This window comes from Pezoporus wallicus, unplaced genomic scaffold (assembly GCF_028554395.1).
Source record: "Pezoporus wallicus isolate ANWC-B61680 ecotype Strahan unplaced genomic scaffold, APGP_CSIRO_Pwel_v1 contig_9238, whole genome shotgun sequence".
Classification (NCBI taxonomy): Eukaryota; Metazoa; Chordata; class Aves; order Psittaciformes; family Psittacidae; genus Pezoporus; species Pezoporus wallicus.
Window position 1 is genome coordinate 1222893 of NW_026636792.1, and position 17673 is coordinate 1240565.

Genomic DNA, 17673 nt, shown 5'->3' on the forward strand with positions numbered 1-17673 from the left:
AGAAATAATAATAACAATACTGATTCTAATAATAGGGAACAACAAAAAAAGAAAAATGAAAATTGAGAAAACACAAGCAATGTGCTCACCACCCATTGACAGATGCCCAGCCAGTCCCTGAGCAGTGATCAGCCCCTCCTGGCTAACTCCCCCCACTTTATATACTGTGCATAATGTTCTATGGTATGGAATACCCCTTTGGCTAGTTCAGGTCCTGGCTGTGCTCTCTCTGGCTTTTTGTTCTCCTCACTGGCAGAGCATGGGAAACTGAAAATTCCTTGATCAGGGCAAGTGCTACTTAGCAACAACTAAAACATTGGTGTGTTATCAGCATTATTCTCAGACTAACGCCAAAACACAGCACTGCACCAGCTACTAGGAAGAAAACTAACTCTGTTCCAGCTGAAAACAGGATATCTTCCCGTAACATGCTCTGGCTCCATCTGCAGAGAAGCCGAGTGTGTAGGCAGGGACTTTTGGGCAATAGTTTGTTTCAGATGTTGTATGAAACAAGTGTGGTTTGGGTGTGTTGGGTCCCTGGTGCACCAACTCCTGTGCGGGGGTTGAAGCTGTGCGTATACAGCTTTTCAGTAGCCACTAGAGGGGGTGTGAGCCAAGAGAATCGGGCGCTGGGCTGACTTTAGTTCTGTGTGCTCAGCGGCGGGGGAACCGGTGGTGCTGCTTAGTTCCCATCTAGGGAAACCTGTCGGTCAGAGCCCAAACTTGCAAAAAGGAGTTAAAAAAATATATATAAATGGAGTAAATATTCAGATTTGGGTGAAAAAAGTGGGTAAAAGGTTCTGGTCGTGATTTCTCTGCTGTAAGCAGCAATGGGAGCAAAAATCTTGAGCCATGCTGTGAATCCAGAGCAGGGCTGTGTGTTTGGGATTTAGGTAGGAAGTGGAATTCAAGGCTTGGGGCAAGCTTCCAAAAGCGTTTTCTGTTTGGAACCATCCCTGTCAACAGCAAGGACTTGAGCAGAGAAGTGAGATGAGTGGAATCAGACAATTCTTTAGCAGGACTGTGGGTTTTTCCCCCTGCAGCGTAGCCCTGGCCAGTTATTCCAAAGCTGGTTTTGCTTTTTTTCTCTCCACCTTGGCTGGAGTCAGTGTCAGGGTGTGGGCTGTGTCATCACACAGCCAGGCCGGCACTTCAGAGCACTCCTTGCAATGGTATGTTCATCAGGGTATTGCATGCAAGAAGTAAATCAAGAGGAAGGCGGTCTTGTAATTCATTACAGGGACCATCTTGTTAAGATCAAATCTCTTTCCAACCTCAGATTATTGAACAAATAAGTGAGTCTTTGTGTGGTTTGGTTTGTTTTGGTTTGTTTTTTCTCTTTGTGTTAGGTATAAATATATATATTTTTTTAAGTTTCATGAAATACTCTTGGGTGGTGTCTTGAAAGAATAAAACATCAGTGGAAAAACAAAAATCCAACCCCAAAACTCTGGTATATTTACACTATTGAGAGAATTTCCTGTCAGATTATAACCGGGTATTGCTGCTGGGTATAGCTGCTGACATTGCTTTCTAACACCCCCCCTCACCAGCACAAAATAAAAGGAGCAGTGTATATTTAACAAGAAAAAAATAGAAAAGCAACAACCAACGGAGTCTGTTCCAGACGCACACATCAGCAGTGAGCTAACCCCAGTTGCATCATCCATATTTCAGGCAGGGCCACGAGGGATCTTTATGCAGCAGGGCCCGTTTGTTTCAGCGTATGAGAAATAGGTGGGGTGGGACCCATTAGCACACGCATACACATTCTTTAGCTTGAGTTTTGTGGGTTTATCAGCAGAATCTTGAAATATTGCAGGTGGGAGGAAAAAATGTTATAGTTTGTAACTTCTTCTGCATTTCAGCCTCTTTAAAAGCTTTGCTTTCATCTGTGAGACTTTTCTTGTATGTTTTAAAATAAGGCTTTCTTTTTAGAAGAATAGTTTGTAGATGTATTCTAACAATCCTTTTGTATGCCTGAACTGGCAGGTGGTACTTCTAGGTGTTCTGCAGACGTGGTTGTTAAGTTTTGTATTTAAGGCATTAAATATTTGCATTTTAGGTGTGGATGCTGACAGGGGATAAGTTGGAGACAGCCACATGTACGGCCAAGAACGCACATTTGGTGACACGGACACAGGACATCCATATATTCAGGCTAGTGAGTAACACCCACATACCCCTCGGGACTTATTTGTGACCCCAAATTCTGGAGCAGGAGGGGAGCTGAGATCACAACTGTTTTCTAGCAGTAGACTCAGAATCTCATTATCCTTTTGACACAGCTTTCTATTCCCTGAGTTCTTGTTTATCTGACTATGTGCTCTGAATAATTCCTTGTGCTGCCCATCCGTATTGCTTTGGCTCCCTCCGAGACTTGTTTGTTTGGTTTCTCACCCCACTGAAGCAAACCCTTCCTCAGTTGCCATGTTTTTCCCCAGGTGACTAACCGTGGAGAAGCCCATCTCGAGCTGAACGCCTTCCGCCGGAAGCACGACTGTGCTCTTGTTATTTCTGGTGACTCGTTGGAGGTAGGCTCCAAACACCTCGGGCTGCTCAGGAACAGCCCCAAATCACTGTGGCTGAATTTGGGTTATGTTGTTTTAAGGAAACTTTCCCAGTACAAACACCGGTGACGCTTCTGATCTCTGTAAATTAGGTGTGTCTGAAATACTATGAGTATGAGTTCATGGAGCTGGCTTGCCAGTGCCCTGCCGTCGTGTGCTGCAGATGTGCTCCAACACAGAAGGCCCAGATTGTGCGATTGCTCCAGGAAAGGACTGGAAAGCTCACCTGTGCAGTAGGTAAGGGGCTAGTTGGGGAGGAGAAACCATGTAGGGTGATGGCTTTACTACTACTGCTACATTTGAGTGAACAGTCCTGTGTTATCTCATAATAACCCTGAAGTGCTGAGTTAGGAAGCAGTTTTTTGTGAGATGGTGGAGAAGATGAAGTTTTGTATATGGGAACTTCAATGAGAAAATACTCATAAATATTTAGGGTGATATCTTTGCAAAATGGAGCTGAAATTTGATCAGGTAAAGTGTCATTGTTAATTTGTGAGCTTTATTTCAGCACTGTAAGTACTTAAAGTAAGTGATTACTTGTAGGTGCACTTACATGACAGATAAAGTGATCAGACCTCTGGCTCTATTAAAAACTAAACTTCCTAAAAAATGAATGCAAGTGCTCGGTGATAGGCAACCAGAAGTCTGATTTTCAGCCACTAAGGAGTGGGGCTGTCATCCAACTGCCCTTGCACTGCTAAGGCATCCAGCAAAGATAAGAAATGTCAAATTCAAAATTCATTATTTCTATTTACAGTCTTGCTTTTGTTGTTTAGAATCCTGCTTATTTGATAGGGTTAAATGTTTCTTTTAATGTCTGGTGCAGATGTCTTCAGTGGATTTGCAAGTTGCCCTTGTTGCTTAACTACTGATGTCATTTGTCTGACCTGCAGGTGATGGAGGGAATGATGTTAGCATGATTCAGGAGGCTGACTGTGGTGTTGGAGTTGAAGGAAAGGTGAGATTACCTCGTGTTTAATAAGGCTTCTGATGGCAATTCAGGAGCTAGTTCACAAGTAACTCTTAAATGAATCTTCAGAAATTTGTGCAAGAACATGAAGAGTTTCCACAAGAATAATCATCAGACCCATAGCCTTATCATGAAAAATAACTTGGCTGCAAAGGAGACTACTGCTTGACAGAGTTCAAGTTTGTTATTTGATTCTTGTCCAAATTCAGGGAATCTGCCCATCATAGTTAGTTTTTGGAGCTTTTAATCACACATAGGTGCTCCAGATGATAGTTATATTTACCCTGATAACATCTACTCCACATTTACAATTAAAAGCTGTTTATGTTTGTTTAGAAAGCAAACTCTAGATTAGAGCTCTGGTTCCTGCATGTAGAGCTGCTTGGAGTGACAAGGCTGGATTGGAGGCAGTGGAAAGACTCTGCATGGAGTGAGCCAAAACATTAAAATTGATTGAACTTTTGAGACTGAAAATTTGCATTCAGTACTGACTTGATATGAGTGTCACGTTAGCATGCACGTTGTGAATCATAATCCAGAGGATTGCTTAGAATTGGAGCCCAGGGTTCAAATGGGAATTATTCTCATTTTTGCTCTCTGCTTATAAGCCGTGGTGGAAAGCAGAAGTGTTGAGGTAATACTCTCCTCCACCTAATGTATTGCAAATTTTCTTGGAAATTGTGTCAGCAATAACTAAATAATGTGATATTTCTTTGTTTCCAATAATGAAATGATCTCCCTGTGCTTTTACTTGCTGTTGTACACAGGAAGGAAAACAGGCATCACTTGCAGCTGATTTCTCTATCACTCAGTTTAAACATCTGGGTCGTTTGCTAATGGTGCATGGAAGGAACAGTTACAAACGGTCTGCAGCTCTCAGTCAGTTTGTTATCCACAGGAGCCTGTGCATCAGTACAATGCAGGTAAATGGACTGTCATGAGGGTTTTTCCAGTGGAGAGGTGAAAAAGCCGAATCAAAAAGTAGAGGTTTTTCATTTTACCCTTTCCTAAAGGGTAAAAGTGTTTCATTCTGGATGCAACTATTTATTTTCCTGCAAATTTTCATGGATTGGAACTTAAGGTTGTTACTTTTATTGAAAACACACAAGAAAGTTACTGGTATTGGGGAAAACAATATTCTACCTTAGAAAACACGGCTTTCACACAGCATGTCAGCGCTGTTGTTTAGTAATGGTGGGAAATACTGAAAATCTGAAGCAGGGCAATACTCTCAAGGCCTCTGTTGAGTAAGTGCACTTATTTTCAGGTGTATTTTAACTTCAGTTGCACTATTTGAAGCCCTTATTTAAGCAACTGAGGAGGACCTGGCTCAGACCTTGATGAGGTTACCCACAGCTCAGTCTCGTGCGCTGTGAAGTGTTCATCGGAGCTGTGCTCAAAGGCTGCTGAAGCTCCTGTTAACCTTCCCAGGTACTCAGCAGCTCACTGCAGCATCATGGAGGCATTCTCTTCCTCTCTGTTTCAAAGGGAACCTTAGAAATAGATTTGTTATTAACAAAATTTACGTTGCTCATGTGCAGAGCCTCAGTGTAACAAATACACAATTGCCAGTTGGCAGGGAGAGCTGAAAGAGATTTTAAGAGTTTTAAGAGTCTTAGCTGTGTGACTTGAGCGAAAGTCAGAGTGAAGAACAGAGATTACTCTTTGGGAGCTGCATTTTCATGCCAGAAAGTACTGATATATTCCTGAAAAATCCTACATGCTTTTTGAGCAAAATACTTTGTATTTTTGAGAAGGCTGGTTCTGCCTATTCCCCTCTTTGGAATAAACGTGTTGGAGAGGGATGCACAGAGACAAAAGGTTCAGGCTTAAGGGGCAGTCTAGCTTACTCTGCAGCTGAGGGCAAGAACAGAAAACAAACCCATAACTTCTGACAAAAAAGAAGTCATAGTGAACTCTTTGGAGTTTGTATTGGTGAGTGTTCACTCTTTTTATGATGTGAAGGCATCATCCAAGCATAAATAAGTACACACCTGCTCTTCACAACATCTGGATCAAACCAGTGGCCTGTGGAGGAAACTCTTTCTGTTACATTACAAAAAGTTTTCCAAGTCCAGCTCTCCAGTGTTTGCTGTTAAACATCACTTTCATGCAAGATTTGCATAGGAATAAAAAGGGTTGATATTACATTCTTCTGTATTCATTTCAGGAACTTGGAGAGCCTGCTGCAAGTATGTTCCAGTTTGAGCAGAGTATATTTTTAAGCTGTTACTGCAATATCTTAACACCTGAGAACCTTATTTCTTTTATTTTCTAGGCTGTTTTCTCATCAGTATTTTACTTTGCTTCAGTTCCTCTCTATCAAGGCTTTCTCATCATTGGGTAAGAGCTCACTTTTTACTACTAGTGTGGAAAACCTGTGCACAATGAATAGATTTGGGTTAATTAATACACAGAGCATGCACATCTCCACTCTGCATGTTTCACAGCATTCCTTAAGACGATGTACGTGATCCTTGTCCCCCTTCTGCTCCTCTGCACTGAGCAAAGCCACTGAGCCAGTTACAGAAAGCTTTCCGCAAGGACAGTTTGTCACATTCAGAACATGAGAAGCAAGCCATCCTCCCTGAGCTGTTGCCTTGATCCTACTAAAAAGTAGAGGGACAGTCTTTGTGCTTTGGTGCCTGCACAGCAGTAAGAACCAGTGCCCAATTCCTCATAGCGTCAGAAGCAGGGAACAACCCAAACTTTTCAACAGGAGGAATGAGTTCCTGTCCCAGATATACTGGGATTACACTTGTAATCCTATGACTTTACATTTTTGTGTACATAATTAAAAAAAAACCAAACAGCAAATTCATCTCCATTTCCCCTGATGCAAACAGGATGAAGCCTGAAGTGTAGAGCAGACTTTGGGGTTTGGACAGGCCTGTCCTTGGCTCCATTAACACCAATTGCAGTACTTGAACCAATCATCTGTGTATGAGGGTTTCTAATCAAAAGCCATTCAAAAAGTAAATCCTGCAGGTTTTTTCTACATGCACAACTCCATTTGCAAGTTTTTATAACATGTATGTCACTTGGCACTTGAAGAATATTGTATTTCCTTTCTGAAGACTTGCATTTCTGTTTGCTCATCTACGCCTTAGATAATTTACTGGTCTTCTACCTTCTTGCCAGGTACTCCACAATTTACACGATGTTTCCAGTGTTTTCTCTAGTCCTGGACAAGGATGTTAAATCTGAAGTTGCAATGTTGTACCCAGAGCTCTACAAAGATCTTCTTAAGGTGCGAGAGACTGTTTGTCTGTTTTAGTTTAAGGCAAGATGTTCATCTTGATTTGAAACTCTTTAAATGTGTAAAGTCAAATATATTACCAATAGATACAGAGCCTTATCATGTGTTTTCAAGCAAAATTGTTTTAAAGGCAAATTTGAATCAAGAGATACAACCAGATTTCCTGGCAGTTTGTTATTGAATGCTACATGAAATGCAATTTATTAAAAACGGCTGGGAAAATAGAATTTCCATTCTGTGGGAAATTCTAAGGATTTAATATTACTGATTTGTTCCAAAATAAAAGGGAAAGAGAAATTGTTGGGGATTTGGCACTATCCTGAAGCCAGAGAAGGGGGTGGGGAGGAGGGATATGCTCACTTGATGGAGGGAGGAGGTTATCACATAGTTTTTTGAATAGAAATTTGTCTTGTGGATGATCTAAAGGGACCTAAAGGTTTGGTTGCTGTGCCATTTTTGTAGCTTTAACATGAAAGTTGGGTCCTTCTCATTAAAGAAAGAAAACTTAATTTGATATTTACCATGGAAATATCAGGAAGGTAAATCCTGGCTTAGGTTCCTTTTGTTTTCTTTAAGGTATTTTTTTATCTCTCCTGGAAAACTGAATAACTAGGGTATGCAGACTGGCAACATCCCTCTTAACAGAAGGAAAGGGTGGACTGAGTCTTCAACAGATCCTTTCCCTCAAGGATTTTTGTTAAACAGATACTCTCAAAAGCAAAGCCTGTTTTTCCAACAGCCTGAATAAGTCTCCATCTGGTTTCACTTGTATGTTGTCTCTTATGTCATAAACCACTAATTCTCCAACCATCCTTAGGCCTGGTCTAAACATAGGGGGGTTTTGTGCTGGTATAGCTGTGTTGGCTGGAGATGCTTTTTCTTAAAGAAAAAAACCTATCTGCCTTCAAGATGATGGTGATTTGTGTGTGTGTGTCTAGAAATATAATATTAATATGTTCATATATATGTGTATACACACATCCTATATTTCATAGTACAATGACTAAACTCACGAGGCTCTTGGCATTGAATTAATCGTGTGTGCTGTAAGGACGAGGTTGTACTGTACTGTACAAGCAGTGAGCTTCCACAGTCCCAGGCCTCCTTCATCCATTGTGGAAAAATGAGAGTAAAGACATGGTACCTCAGGGCTGGTTGGTTCTCTTTTTTTTTGTCAGTTGCTGAGTTAATCTGCCAGTGAATGTTCATAGAAGAAAACCCCAATGGCACTATGTCTTTTTTTTTCTTCTTTCCCCCGCAGGGACGACCATTATCGTACAAAACTTTTTTAATATGGGTCTTAATAAGCATCTATCAAGGTAAGAAATCAACTTCTGCTTGTGCCTTCAGATGTTTTAATGAGTACAGAATATCTGATTTCTTTGTATTGCAGGAAGTGAAGTAAGCCATGAAGGGAATTTAGCAGTTCTTCCTTGGGTTAATGAATATATATTTTTTGTCTCAGAAAATCTTGGTAGCATTACCAAAGGAAGGAATTATCTAAATCTAAATATTGGCAGCAACTGGCCTACCCTATTGTAGGCAGCGATGTAGAAGTTCAAAGCATTGTGCCTCTTGCCGTTAGGACCATCGTTTGTAATTCTGTGCACGTTCCTTTTGGTGCTTTCATTGCTCCATCGGTAGAGTAGAACCTGTGACTCTTGCTTTCTTTTGGAAAAGGTTTGCAAACCTGTACGTTAGACAGGTTAAGTCAGCATGCAAAGTACAGAATCTGTAGCTTTGTGTATTTTTATTTAAACCCTGTGTAATAGAAGTGGCAATAGCTCTAGCAGGTCTTTTCTTTTGTCTATCTTTTATCAAGTAATGTCAAAGTCAAATACTTCCTATAAGTATTAATCGGGGAATTATGGAAAGCATGTAAATAACATGGAGCTATAAAGCTGAAATGGTGATATGATTCTGTGACAATATTTCATGTTTTCCAAAACTTCTTTATGAAAAAGAGTCAGAATAAATGTGCCAAAGTAAGCAGATAATTCTTACTGATTTAATGGATACAGTCATGCTCAGTAGGGAGTGAATCCAAGAATATGAAACCTCTGTTAGCATTATTTTCTGAAACCTAATGTGGTAGAACCCTACAACAGGGATGATGGTCTTCTGGTGCTATATAAATATGATGGCAAAGCCAAGGCATTTATAGAAAACTCACAAGTGGTGGAAAGCTAAAGCCAGAGGGTGATGCATTGAGGGAAAGATTTCTTCTAGAGCTAAGACCACTATCTGGTTACAATATTTGGTTAAAGTGACCTCATCTCTGATGTGCTAAATAACTAGAAAACAGCCGGCCAAACAATTGGGCTAGTTACTAGCAGAGATGAGCCTGACCAAAAACTTGAGTAGACCTAAACTTTGGAAAGTTCACAGCTGCATTTGAACTTTGTGGCTCAAACTCTGGTCACTTGCAGGTTTTCCCTTCCGAAAAGAGCCTAGTGTGATGGATGTTGGTGCAGATTACTCATGCTGCTAACATGAGTTATTTGTGCAGGTGGCTGTGTGGAGAGTTGTGAGCATTCCCTGGCCAGCCAGAATAGGAGTACGAAACAATGCATCATTAACAGTGCTTTAATATGTACTCCTTTTAGGGGGAAGTGTAAAAGGGGAGAGATCTTGGCCAAAGTAGTGCAAAGAGAAGCTAACTTGTATCCACTGAGCTTTTCAACACCTTGCTTCCAGCTGGGCACTGAGGCAATGCAGTAGGTTTTAGAAGTATTTAATATATTTTAGCTTCTGAGTAGTGACCAACTGCTTTTCTGGGAGAGAAAGATAGAGTTTGGGGATGTTAGAAATCTGCAGCTGCCAAAATAAGCGTGTATTAATTTCCTATCTCTGTGTGTCTGTGAACATGATAGACTGTTACAAAAGTCTGGGCACCTCTGCTATAACTTTTCCCTGTCTTCTCATCAGTTCTGTCGCCTAAATAGTAACTGATTTGTTGTCATTACATTAATCAGATTTCGTGAAAAACACTCTCAAGACATGTCTATGTTTCAGCCTTTCCAAGACCTAAGGGTTTTACAGAGGGCTTTAGAGCTTAAAGTGGTGTTTGAATAAAAGACCCAAATGTTCCATTCCCTTGCAGGCAGCATCATCATGTATGGAGCACTCCTCCTCTTTGAATCTGAATTTGTCCATATTGTTGCCATTTCCTTCACTTCCTTGATTCTCACTGAGTTATTGATGGTGGCGTTGACGATCCAGACGTGGCACTGGCTCATGATAGTGGCTGAGCTGCTTAGTCTCTCCTGCTACATAGCTTCTCTGGTCTTTCTACATGAGTTTATTGGTAAGGTTAAATGCCTTTTCTCTAATGAGTTAGTTTATAACCTGAATAGTAACAGGACTGTAAGGAGCTGAATTGAGCTTAAAGGCTGATAATGAAGCCAAAAATAATTACAATGACAGTATTTCAGACCTGAGTAAGCTGTGTTATTTGAACGCTCTTGAAAGGCATTTTGTGGTTTCTTCTCACAGCAAAATGCTGCAGGAGGTAAAGGTGGTCAGTAGAGTATGTGCTGCCCAGTGAATGTCATCTGTACTTTCAGAGCTCCACCACATATCAGCTGTCATATACAAGTGTTCTTTAGTTCCGTAAGGGACTGAACTTGGGACTACAGATTGAAACCTCTGTTGCTGGTTTGAAAGATCTCATCTTTTAACTGGGTGAAGGAGCTGCCCCCTAAAACTTATTTTGTCTCCTTCACTGGGGCCCCTCTCTTGTGGGTTCACTTGTTGATTGGTGGGGCTTTTTTAGTTGCCTGAAACAGAGCTAATCCTTTTCCCTGTCTAAAGGAAAAGGGTGACAAATTCCAGCTTCCCCCAGTAGCTGTCTAGTTGCAAATATCAGATACATAGGGTTTCTTCCAGTGTTCATGCAGAAACCACAAGATGTCACTGCTTCTTCCGTAAAGCTCTTTGCTAACACTGAGGACAATGAGGATAACTTTGCATTGGGCTAGATCTGCATCCCTTGCATGTGGGTATACCAGCTTTATTTTGAGCAATGCTTCAACTATCTTTGCAGAGATTCTGAGGTATTATAACCTGTTCCCAGGATGTACTTCCCATCTTCCTTGACTTTGTGCTCTTTTCTTTATACAGATGTTTACTTCATTGCGACTTTGTCGTTCTTGTGGAAAGTCACAGTCATCACTCTGGTGAGCTGTCTTCCCCTCTACGTCCTCAAGTACCTGAGACGAAGGTTTTCTCCCCCCAGCTATTCGAAGCTCACGTCTTAGGGCTGCTCTCCTTGCACACCAGAGGCAAATATTGCACATGGCTGAGAGACAAAATCATGTAGTTGTTACTATAATGAATGTCTGATATTTGCATAAGGATCATGTGGTAATCTCTATTACATGCTGCTTTATTGAAAAAGACTTCACAACTGCTGTGAACGGAAACCTAATGATAAAAGGGAGTTTTCTGAGGGTGGAGGCACTTGTTAGTTCATCCAGTCCTTACTGCTTTTGTTCAACTTAACTGGGGTCAAATGCATGTAACTGTGATGATGGGCTTCTCATGCATGGTTAAAAGTGTCTGAAAGCTGCTAACTGACCTCAGAATTCACATTTGAGAAATTTGTTCCTTTTTTAAGTATCTGTGCTGTTCCTTGCATTGTGTTATGTTATTTTATATTATTTATCTTTTCGGTTCAAGTAGTTACATTCTTCTTGCATCTTGGAAATCCCTTAATGTAGGTGACGCACTATACTGCTGACAGCTGATTCCTGATTTATGGCATGCTGTTTCCATAATGGGGCTCCAGCATGTCGGATCTACACACACTTGAGAATCTGAGCGTGTTTGAGATCTTCCTTCAGTTGAAATGTGGTCACCCTAGTGATTTTGGAGGTATACAGGCATTAATAAATACAGAGAAATGCTAGTCCAAAATGAAGAAATTCAGTTTTGTTTAGCTTTTGTGCTTCCTGTTAAAAGGAGCTGGTGATATAATAGCTTTACTTGGTGTTTATTTGTATAGGAGAAAATTATCTAAACTAAGGCAAATCCTGTTTGGGAAAGAAACTTGCAGCTGATCAGACTTGAAATGTGTTGACAACGTGAGAAGAGACTCGTACTGTTCTGCAGACAATGTGGCAGTCGTGTCTTGAATCCTTGGAGACTGAAAGGAGAGGTCACAGAGCTGCTACTCCTCACAGCTACATGAAATCTGTTTCCTGTTAGGATGAAACTGTGAAGATGAGCTGCAAATAAGCTGAGGCACTCCTAGGTGGATGTCGTTCATGACATACTCCCTGCAGAGAGGCAGTTTTTTACTTGCTTTGCAGTTTTGCACTTGCTTTGCTCTAAAAACTGAACTTGAATCACAGAAGTGGGATTCATATGAAGGTATTAAGCTCATGTACCGAGCAATTTTATGAATTTATTTTTCATTTTCAAAAATTAAACTCAGTGAGTTCTGTTTTTATAATAAGCTTCGGTCCACGCTATAATACCATGAGGAGAGCAACACGTACGTAGGCTGCTCAGGAGAAGGACAGAGTTATGGGAGCCTTTTGCAGTTGGGCCCATGCATCAAACACGTATGAGCTTTTAGTGGCAGACATCCTCATCTAATGGCTGTTTAGTCTGTGCTAAATTAGTTGCTTGCTGTCTCATTCCCGCATCATAAAAAGCACTGTTGGAGCTGGCACTGTTTGGCACCGTTGTTGGTCGACTGCATGGAGGGACCAGGAATGGCAGAGCCCGGGGCCTGAGCTCCCCTCTCGTTTCTCAAGGCAGCTCTTCCAGGCCAGGACAGTCATGCTGGTGTGAGGAGCCAAAGCTCCATGGTCATCTGTGTGCCATGCTGAACCTCTTTAATGGGCTGCCAGCTTCCATTGCTATTGCTACAGGCGCTCCGCTGTCGCAAGCAGCACAATGCTGCATTAAAAAGTCTGATGTGAAAATCTGTGGAAAATGGGAGTGTTGTTTTAAAAGAGCTGGAGTCTGTGTTGACCCAGAGTGGGTATGGCTTGAATTTTCAGATCTAAGATAGCCGCGGCTTATGTGGTCAATGTGTGGTAATTGCTCCGGGGGATGTTTTGCACAACCTGACCTGCCTTGCTTGATCTTGGATCCTGCAAGTAAATATCAAAGAGGAGGGAAGCAAGTTCCAGAAGATTTAGAGACAAATTAGATGTGCTTCTTAATGTGTGTGGCGCGGGGGAGAGGAAGGTACAAGTCCGTATGACCTTTTTGTTGTTTCATGTAGTGGAAGCCCTCCTAATTCAGAAAATTACGTTTCAGGATCCTTCAGGAGTAAGAACAGCAAATGCTCTGCAATCTTAACTCGCTGGTTTTTCTTTTGTGCCGCTCTTCTGATAGGTGCTTGTCTGAAGTCCTGATACATAGCAACCACCTTCAGAAACAACCTGCAGCCTAAGGAAAGCTAATTCTTAGTATTGACTTTTGTATAAAATATGCCTCTTTTCTTGTCTTCTTCCCCCTCCTAAAAATGACAATATGCATTTCTGCTTGACACACGTGTTCATGTGGGCCCCAGAAGTCCAATATTCCCAGTGATTTGTCTCACAGAGGAAAAGCGGTGCCTGGACAGCCCATTTGCTTGGGGAGTTGGGCTAGCAGCCTTTTGTGAATTATGCCACTTTGCCAAAAGGATACTTAATGTTGTCTTTAGTATGACTTGCTCCAGCTCCTGCATAGTGTCAGCCATGCAGGTGCTCTGGAGTTCCTCAGTCAGCATTTGGTTTAAGCAGATTTAAATACAAGAATCAAGAATTTCTTTTGGCTACTCCCTGTGGCTAAGAAGTCAAGTCCCTCTTGACTGTTGGCAGACACATTGCAGTACACATCTTTGTAAAACCCTGTCCCTATCCAGTGTGTATTAGGAGTTAAATGTCCTGCAAGAATAACAGTGCCATGCTACTGTATGTAAATATTTGAGATGTATAGATGGTAGAATTCACTGTCTCCTGAAGTCAATACAGTTTACACTGAGTGGACCATATTTGCAAAATATTAGCTTACACCAAGAAAGGGAGAGAATTGTGATTTCATTTATATTTATTGAATCATAACTATAAAAAGGAACTCATATTTAGTGAATAGGTAGTAATGTATAGCTGTGTTTTGGGGTGCGAATGTTCCTTTGCAGGTAGTTTTTTGCACAAGATTGTAAATCCAGGAGGTAATTTCTGTCTGGGTGTACACTGCATCTTTTTAAAGCAATTGGAAAATTGAAACTGCCATTTAACAAACAGCAGGAAAGAGGAATGATTGTTGTATTTTTCAAGTTTAGCACTTTATGTCTGCAATCTATTTCTCTTAAGTTATTTAAAAAATGTTTTTAAAAGCAAAGTTTAATACATATGTTCATACTTACTGTACATTGAATAAATGGATTCTCTGCTGGAAATAGAATCTTTTTCTTCTAGTAAGCTCCTAATTTGTGCTTTTTGGGAGTGAAGCATTGCTTTCTTCTATGTAGTATCTTGTTTGTAGCCTTACTTAGTATTCTTCCTATTCCTTTTTTTGTTCTGGTTTACGTACTGTAGCAGTTCATGTAACCTGTGTGCTTTGGGACTGTGCTCCAAGTGATGCTGTAGGATAGCAGTGTATGTCTCTCTTGCTTCCCATGGATGCTTAGGGAAGCCCATGCTCCGTGCTGTGCTGCTGCAGTGGTTAGTTATCGTGGAGGTTTTGTGACATGCACTGTTTTCTTCTTGCATCTCAGCAGTAATTCAGATGCGTTGTAACCCTCTTGTTTTATTTTTTTTCCTTTAACTATATTTGTTTCCTCCATAGAGCTTGTCCTGTTTATCTTGCAAACATTCATTTTGCTCAGCTTATAATGCAACATTCTTTGTTCAACAGCAGCAGCTTAAATCTCTGCAGGGTCTTGCCAGAACTGGGCTGAGGAGTGATAAGTGACATCTCTGGTGTCCCCTTGGTGTTGAGAACTATGTGATGAGAGCTACAGCTGTGGCTGGACCAAACAGCAGCACCAAAGGTGTTGTTTTAATGTGGTCTACTGTCCTGTCACAACTAAACACTATGACATCCTCATCCTCTGCAATTGCTGAGGAAGAATTTGCTATAGTTGAGCTGTTTGTCAGGGAGGCGCAGAACATTAGATTTGTGAAGCCCTAAAGCTTGTCTTCTGGGTTTGTCTTTTAAAGAAAGCTGCTGCACCATCTGATGCATCATAAATCCTTGGTTTGCAGAAGCAGTGCTCTAAACCAGGTATGTGAGCTGCCACTGCCTGCGGCTCACCATCACAAGTTCTTTGGACACCACTGTTTGGATGGGGTTTGACTCATCTCCACAGTTGCTGATGCCAGTGCAGTGCCCATTAAAATCTTCAGTGTGAGCTGAATGGGCTTTCATTTATTATTATTTCATAATTAATAAACTCTGATTTGCATGAAATCCTGGGTTCTACAGCTTTGCCAATATGGTCCATTACTACTGCCTACTACAACCTGTGTACTTATATGCCTTTGAGAACATTTTTAATTGTTACAACTGTTAAAAAAATGTTAATTTCATTTTTAATTGGGGAAATGGATTATGGTGTCAAAATTATATTTACTGTAATGCCAGTGTTTTGTACCTGTCATCTAGTTAAACAATGTGTACATACTCTTGATTCAAGAGAAATATGAATGCCAATTATTTATTGTTCTGTGGAGTTATATGTTGCAGATGTGTAAGATCTTAAAAGGGAATGTTGTAAAACAAGGTGGAAAAATAAATTTTATGCAACTTCTTTACTTCATCCGTACGCACCATGTATGATGCACCTGAGTTAGTCCTGGCATGATCAGTCCAAGCTCTGTGTAAACAGAATTGTAAGTGCGTAGGTCAGGTTGCACTGTGGCCTATTAACTTCTCTGCGTGGGGAATGAGTATCTGAGAAATGATCAGTGCTTTCTGCTGATCAGTGTAGACCTGCTTCATCAAATTCTTTGCTATAAATAGTTTCCTAAGAGTCACTGCAGGAAGGGTTTGAGGGTTTCTTTTGGGAGGGGTTGATTGGGTTTTATTTTAGGAAGTATCGGTGTAATCTTTTGCTGCCCTTGACTTTATTAGTGGCTTCTTGCAAGGTATTATTTTGCACATCATCATTGCAATTTAATGGTGTGGATTAGCTCTGTGTGAAGCAGAGGCTGCTCCTGCTCCCTGTGTCATCCTGCCACTGCCCCAGCTCACCCCTGTGAGAGGACATGGCTGTTGTGGTCCATGGGCAGAATGAGCCCCAGGCTGCTGCTTTGCTTGTGCCTTATCTACAACTAGTTAGTCCCAGAGTACCTGACTGTCCCAAGGATTGTAAACCTGTAATTTGTAAACTCAGTTTGAAAAGACTCATCTCATTCAGGAAGATTCAGGTCAAATTGTCCTCTCAATTTTTGGTGCAACCCAAAGTAGGGAGAAGATGGTTGTTCTGCTGGTCCCTGTTGCTGGGAACTGGGAGAAAGTCTTTTGTATGAAACATATATAAGCTGCTCTTGGAAAAGCAATGATGCAATAGTATTAGGAACAACTATTTTTGGAATGTTCTCATCACGAATTTAAGTTAACTAGCTCAGCACAACAGCAGTCCCACGGCTGGGGTTGGCTGCCCCGCTCCTGGGTCAGAAATGGGAAGAGACAGGAGTTTTTAACACTGGAGTGTTCTCCACAGGGGAAACTGCAGTAACATTGACTGGGACCACAGTACAACAGTTCCCTACCATAAACACTCAGAACAAAAATAGAATTTGATAAAATAACTCTATAACTAAATAAATCTGTAACTAAATCTATTACTAAAGCAGTGATAAGCTCTCCGTTAGATCATTAAACATCTATTAAAGCTTTTCTTTCAGTTTCTGTAGGATGCTGCATCTTAACTTCTCCCATTATTAACTTCTTTGTATAAAATACTTGATGCAAATATTTAAATAAACAACTTTTGTGATGTTTGCACACATCAAATGGATGGTGTAGACTCCAGAAATTACAGTAACAGACTTCACTCCCAAGTGGTACCAATTTCCCACTCTAAATAGGTTACATAAGCCCTAGTTAGTGGTTCTTTTAATTTATGGATGGTTTCTTTTTAATGGTGAAATGTGTAATTAAAAAAAGCTAGAAATAGTTTTTCTGAACTCGCTCTGGAAAGGGAAGGAGAATTTCTGCAATATTTTTTTGTTCACCCAAACATTGCATAATAGAAGAAATGTCAAAGATTTCCATGGGGTTTAATTTCATTCTTCATGTGGCTGTGGTCATACAAGAAGTTTGAACACTGCAGGGGTTGGCAGATTTTTGGAAGATCATGCATCCTGGGATAAGTTTTCAGCCTAGGCTTTACCAAAGAATGCCAGTGGCCTTATTTTTCGAATTGTGGTTGTATTATACACTAGTGTGCCTTTTATTTTTTATTTCTTCTTTTTTTTTTTGTCTAAAAAATAGCCCCCCCCCCAAAAAAGAATAGGTGCTGGTTGGTAACTGGGTATCTTACGCATGGCCCCGAGCATGACCCGTTTGTCGAATCATATCACAGAGTGACAGGTTGGAAGGGACCTCAAGGCTCATCTAGTCCAACCTTTCTTGCAAAGTGCAGGTATCCCAGCACCCTGTCCAGCTGAACTGTATCCAGTGCTGGGGGATCCACCACTTTCCTGGGGAGATTATTCCAATGGCTGATTGTTCTCATTCTGAAAAACTTTCCTCTTGTGTCCAATTGGAATGTCACCAGAAGTAACCTATACTCATCACCCCTCTTCTTTTCCATGTGACTCCTTGCAAAAAGGGAGTCTCCATCTTCTTTGTAGCCACCCTTTAAATACTGGAACGTGGTGATAAGGTCTTCCCTGTGCCACCTTTTCTCAAGGCTGAGCAAA

General features: G+C 41.0%; 1 protein-coding gene across 1 annotated transcript in view; it reads left to right on the top strand.

Annotated features, from left to right (window-relative positions):
• Positions 1-15563, top strand: part of ATP9A (ATPase phospholipid transporting 9A (putative)) — a 62631-nt gene extending 47068 nt beyond the window's left edge. The window contains exons 19-28 of the mRNA XM_057401696.1: positions 2066-2164; positions 2445-2534; positions 2663-2807; positions 3464-3528; positions 4308-4463; positions 5819-5883; positions 6682-6790; positions 8061-8118; positions 9903-10106; positions 10922-15563. Coding sequence (XP_057257679.1) covers positions 2066-2164; positions 2445-2534; positions 2663-2807; positions 3464-3528; positions 4308-4463; positions 5819-5883; positions 6682-6790; positions 8061-8118; positions 9903-10106; positions 10922-11058 — 1128 coding nt within the window. The 3' untranslated portion in view covers positions 11059-15563. The remainder of the gene's footprint in view (positions 1-2065; positions 2165-2444; positions 2535-2662; positions 2808-3463; positions 3529-4307; positions 4464-5818; positions 5884-6681; positions 6791-8060; positions 8119-9902; positions 10107-10921) is intronic.
• Positions 15564-17673: the final 2110 nt, after the last annotated feature.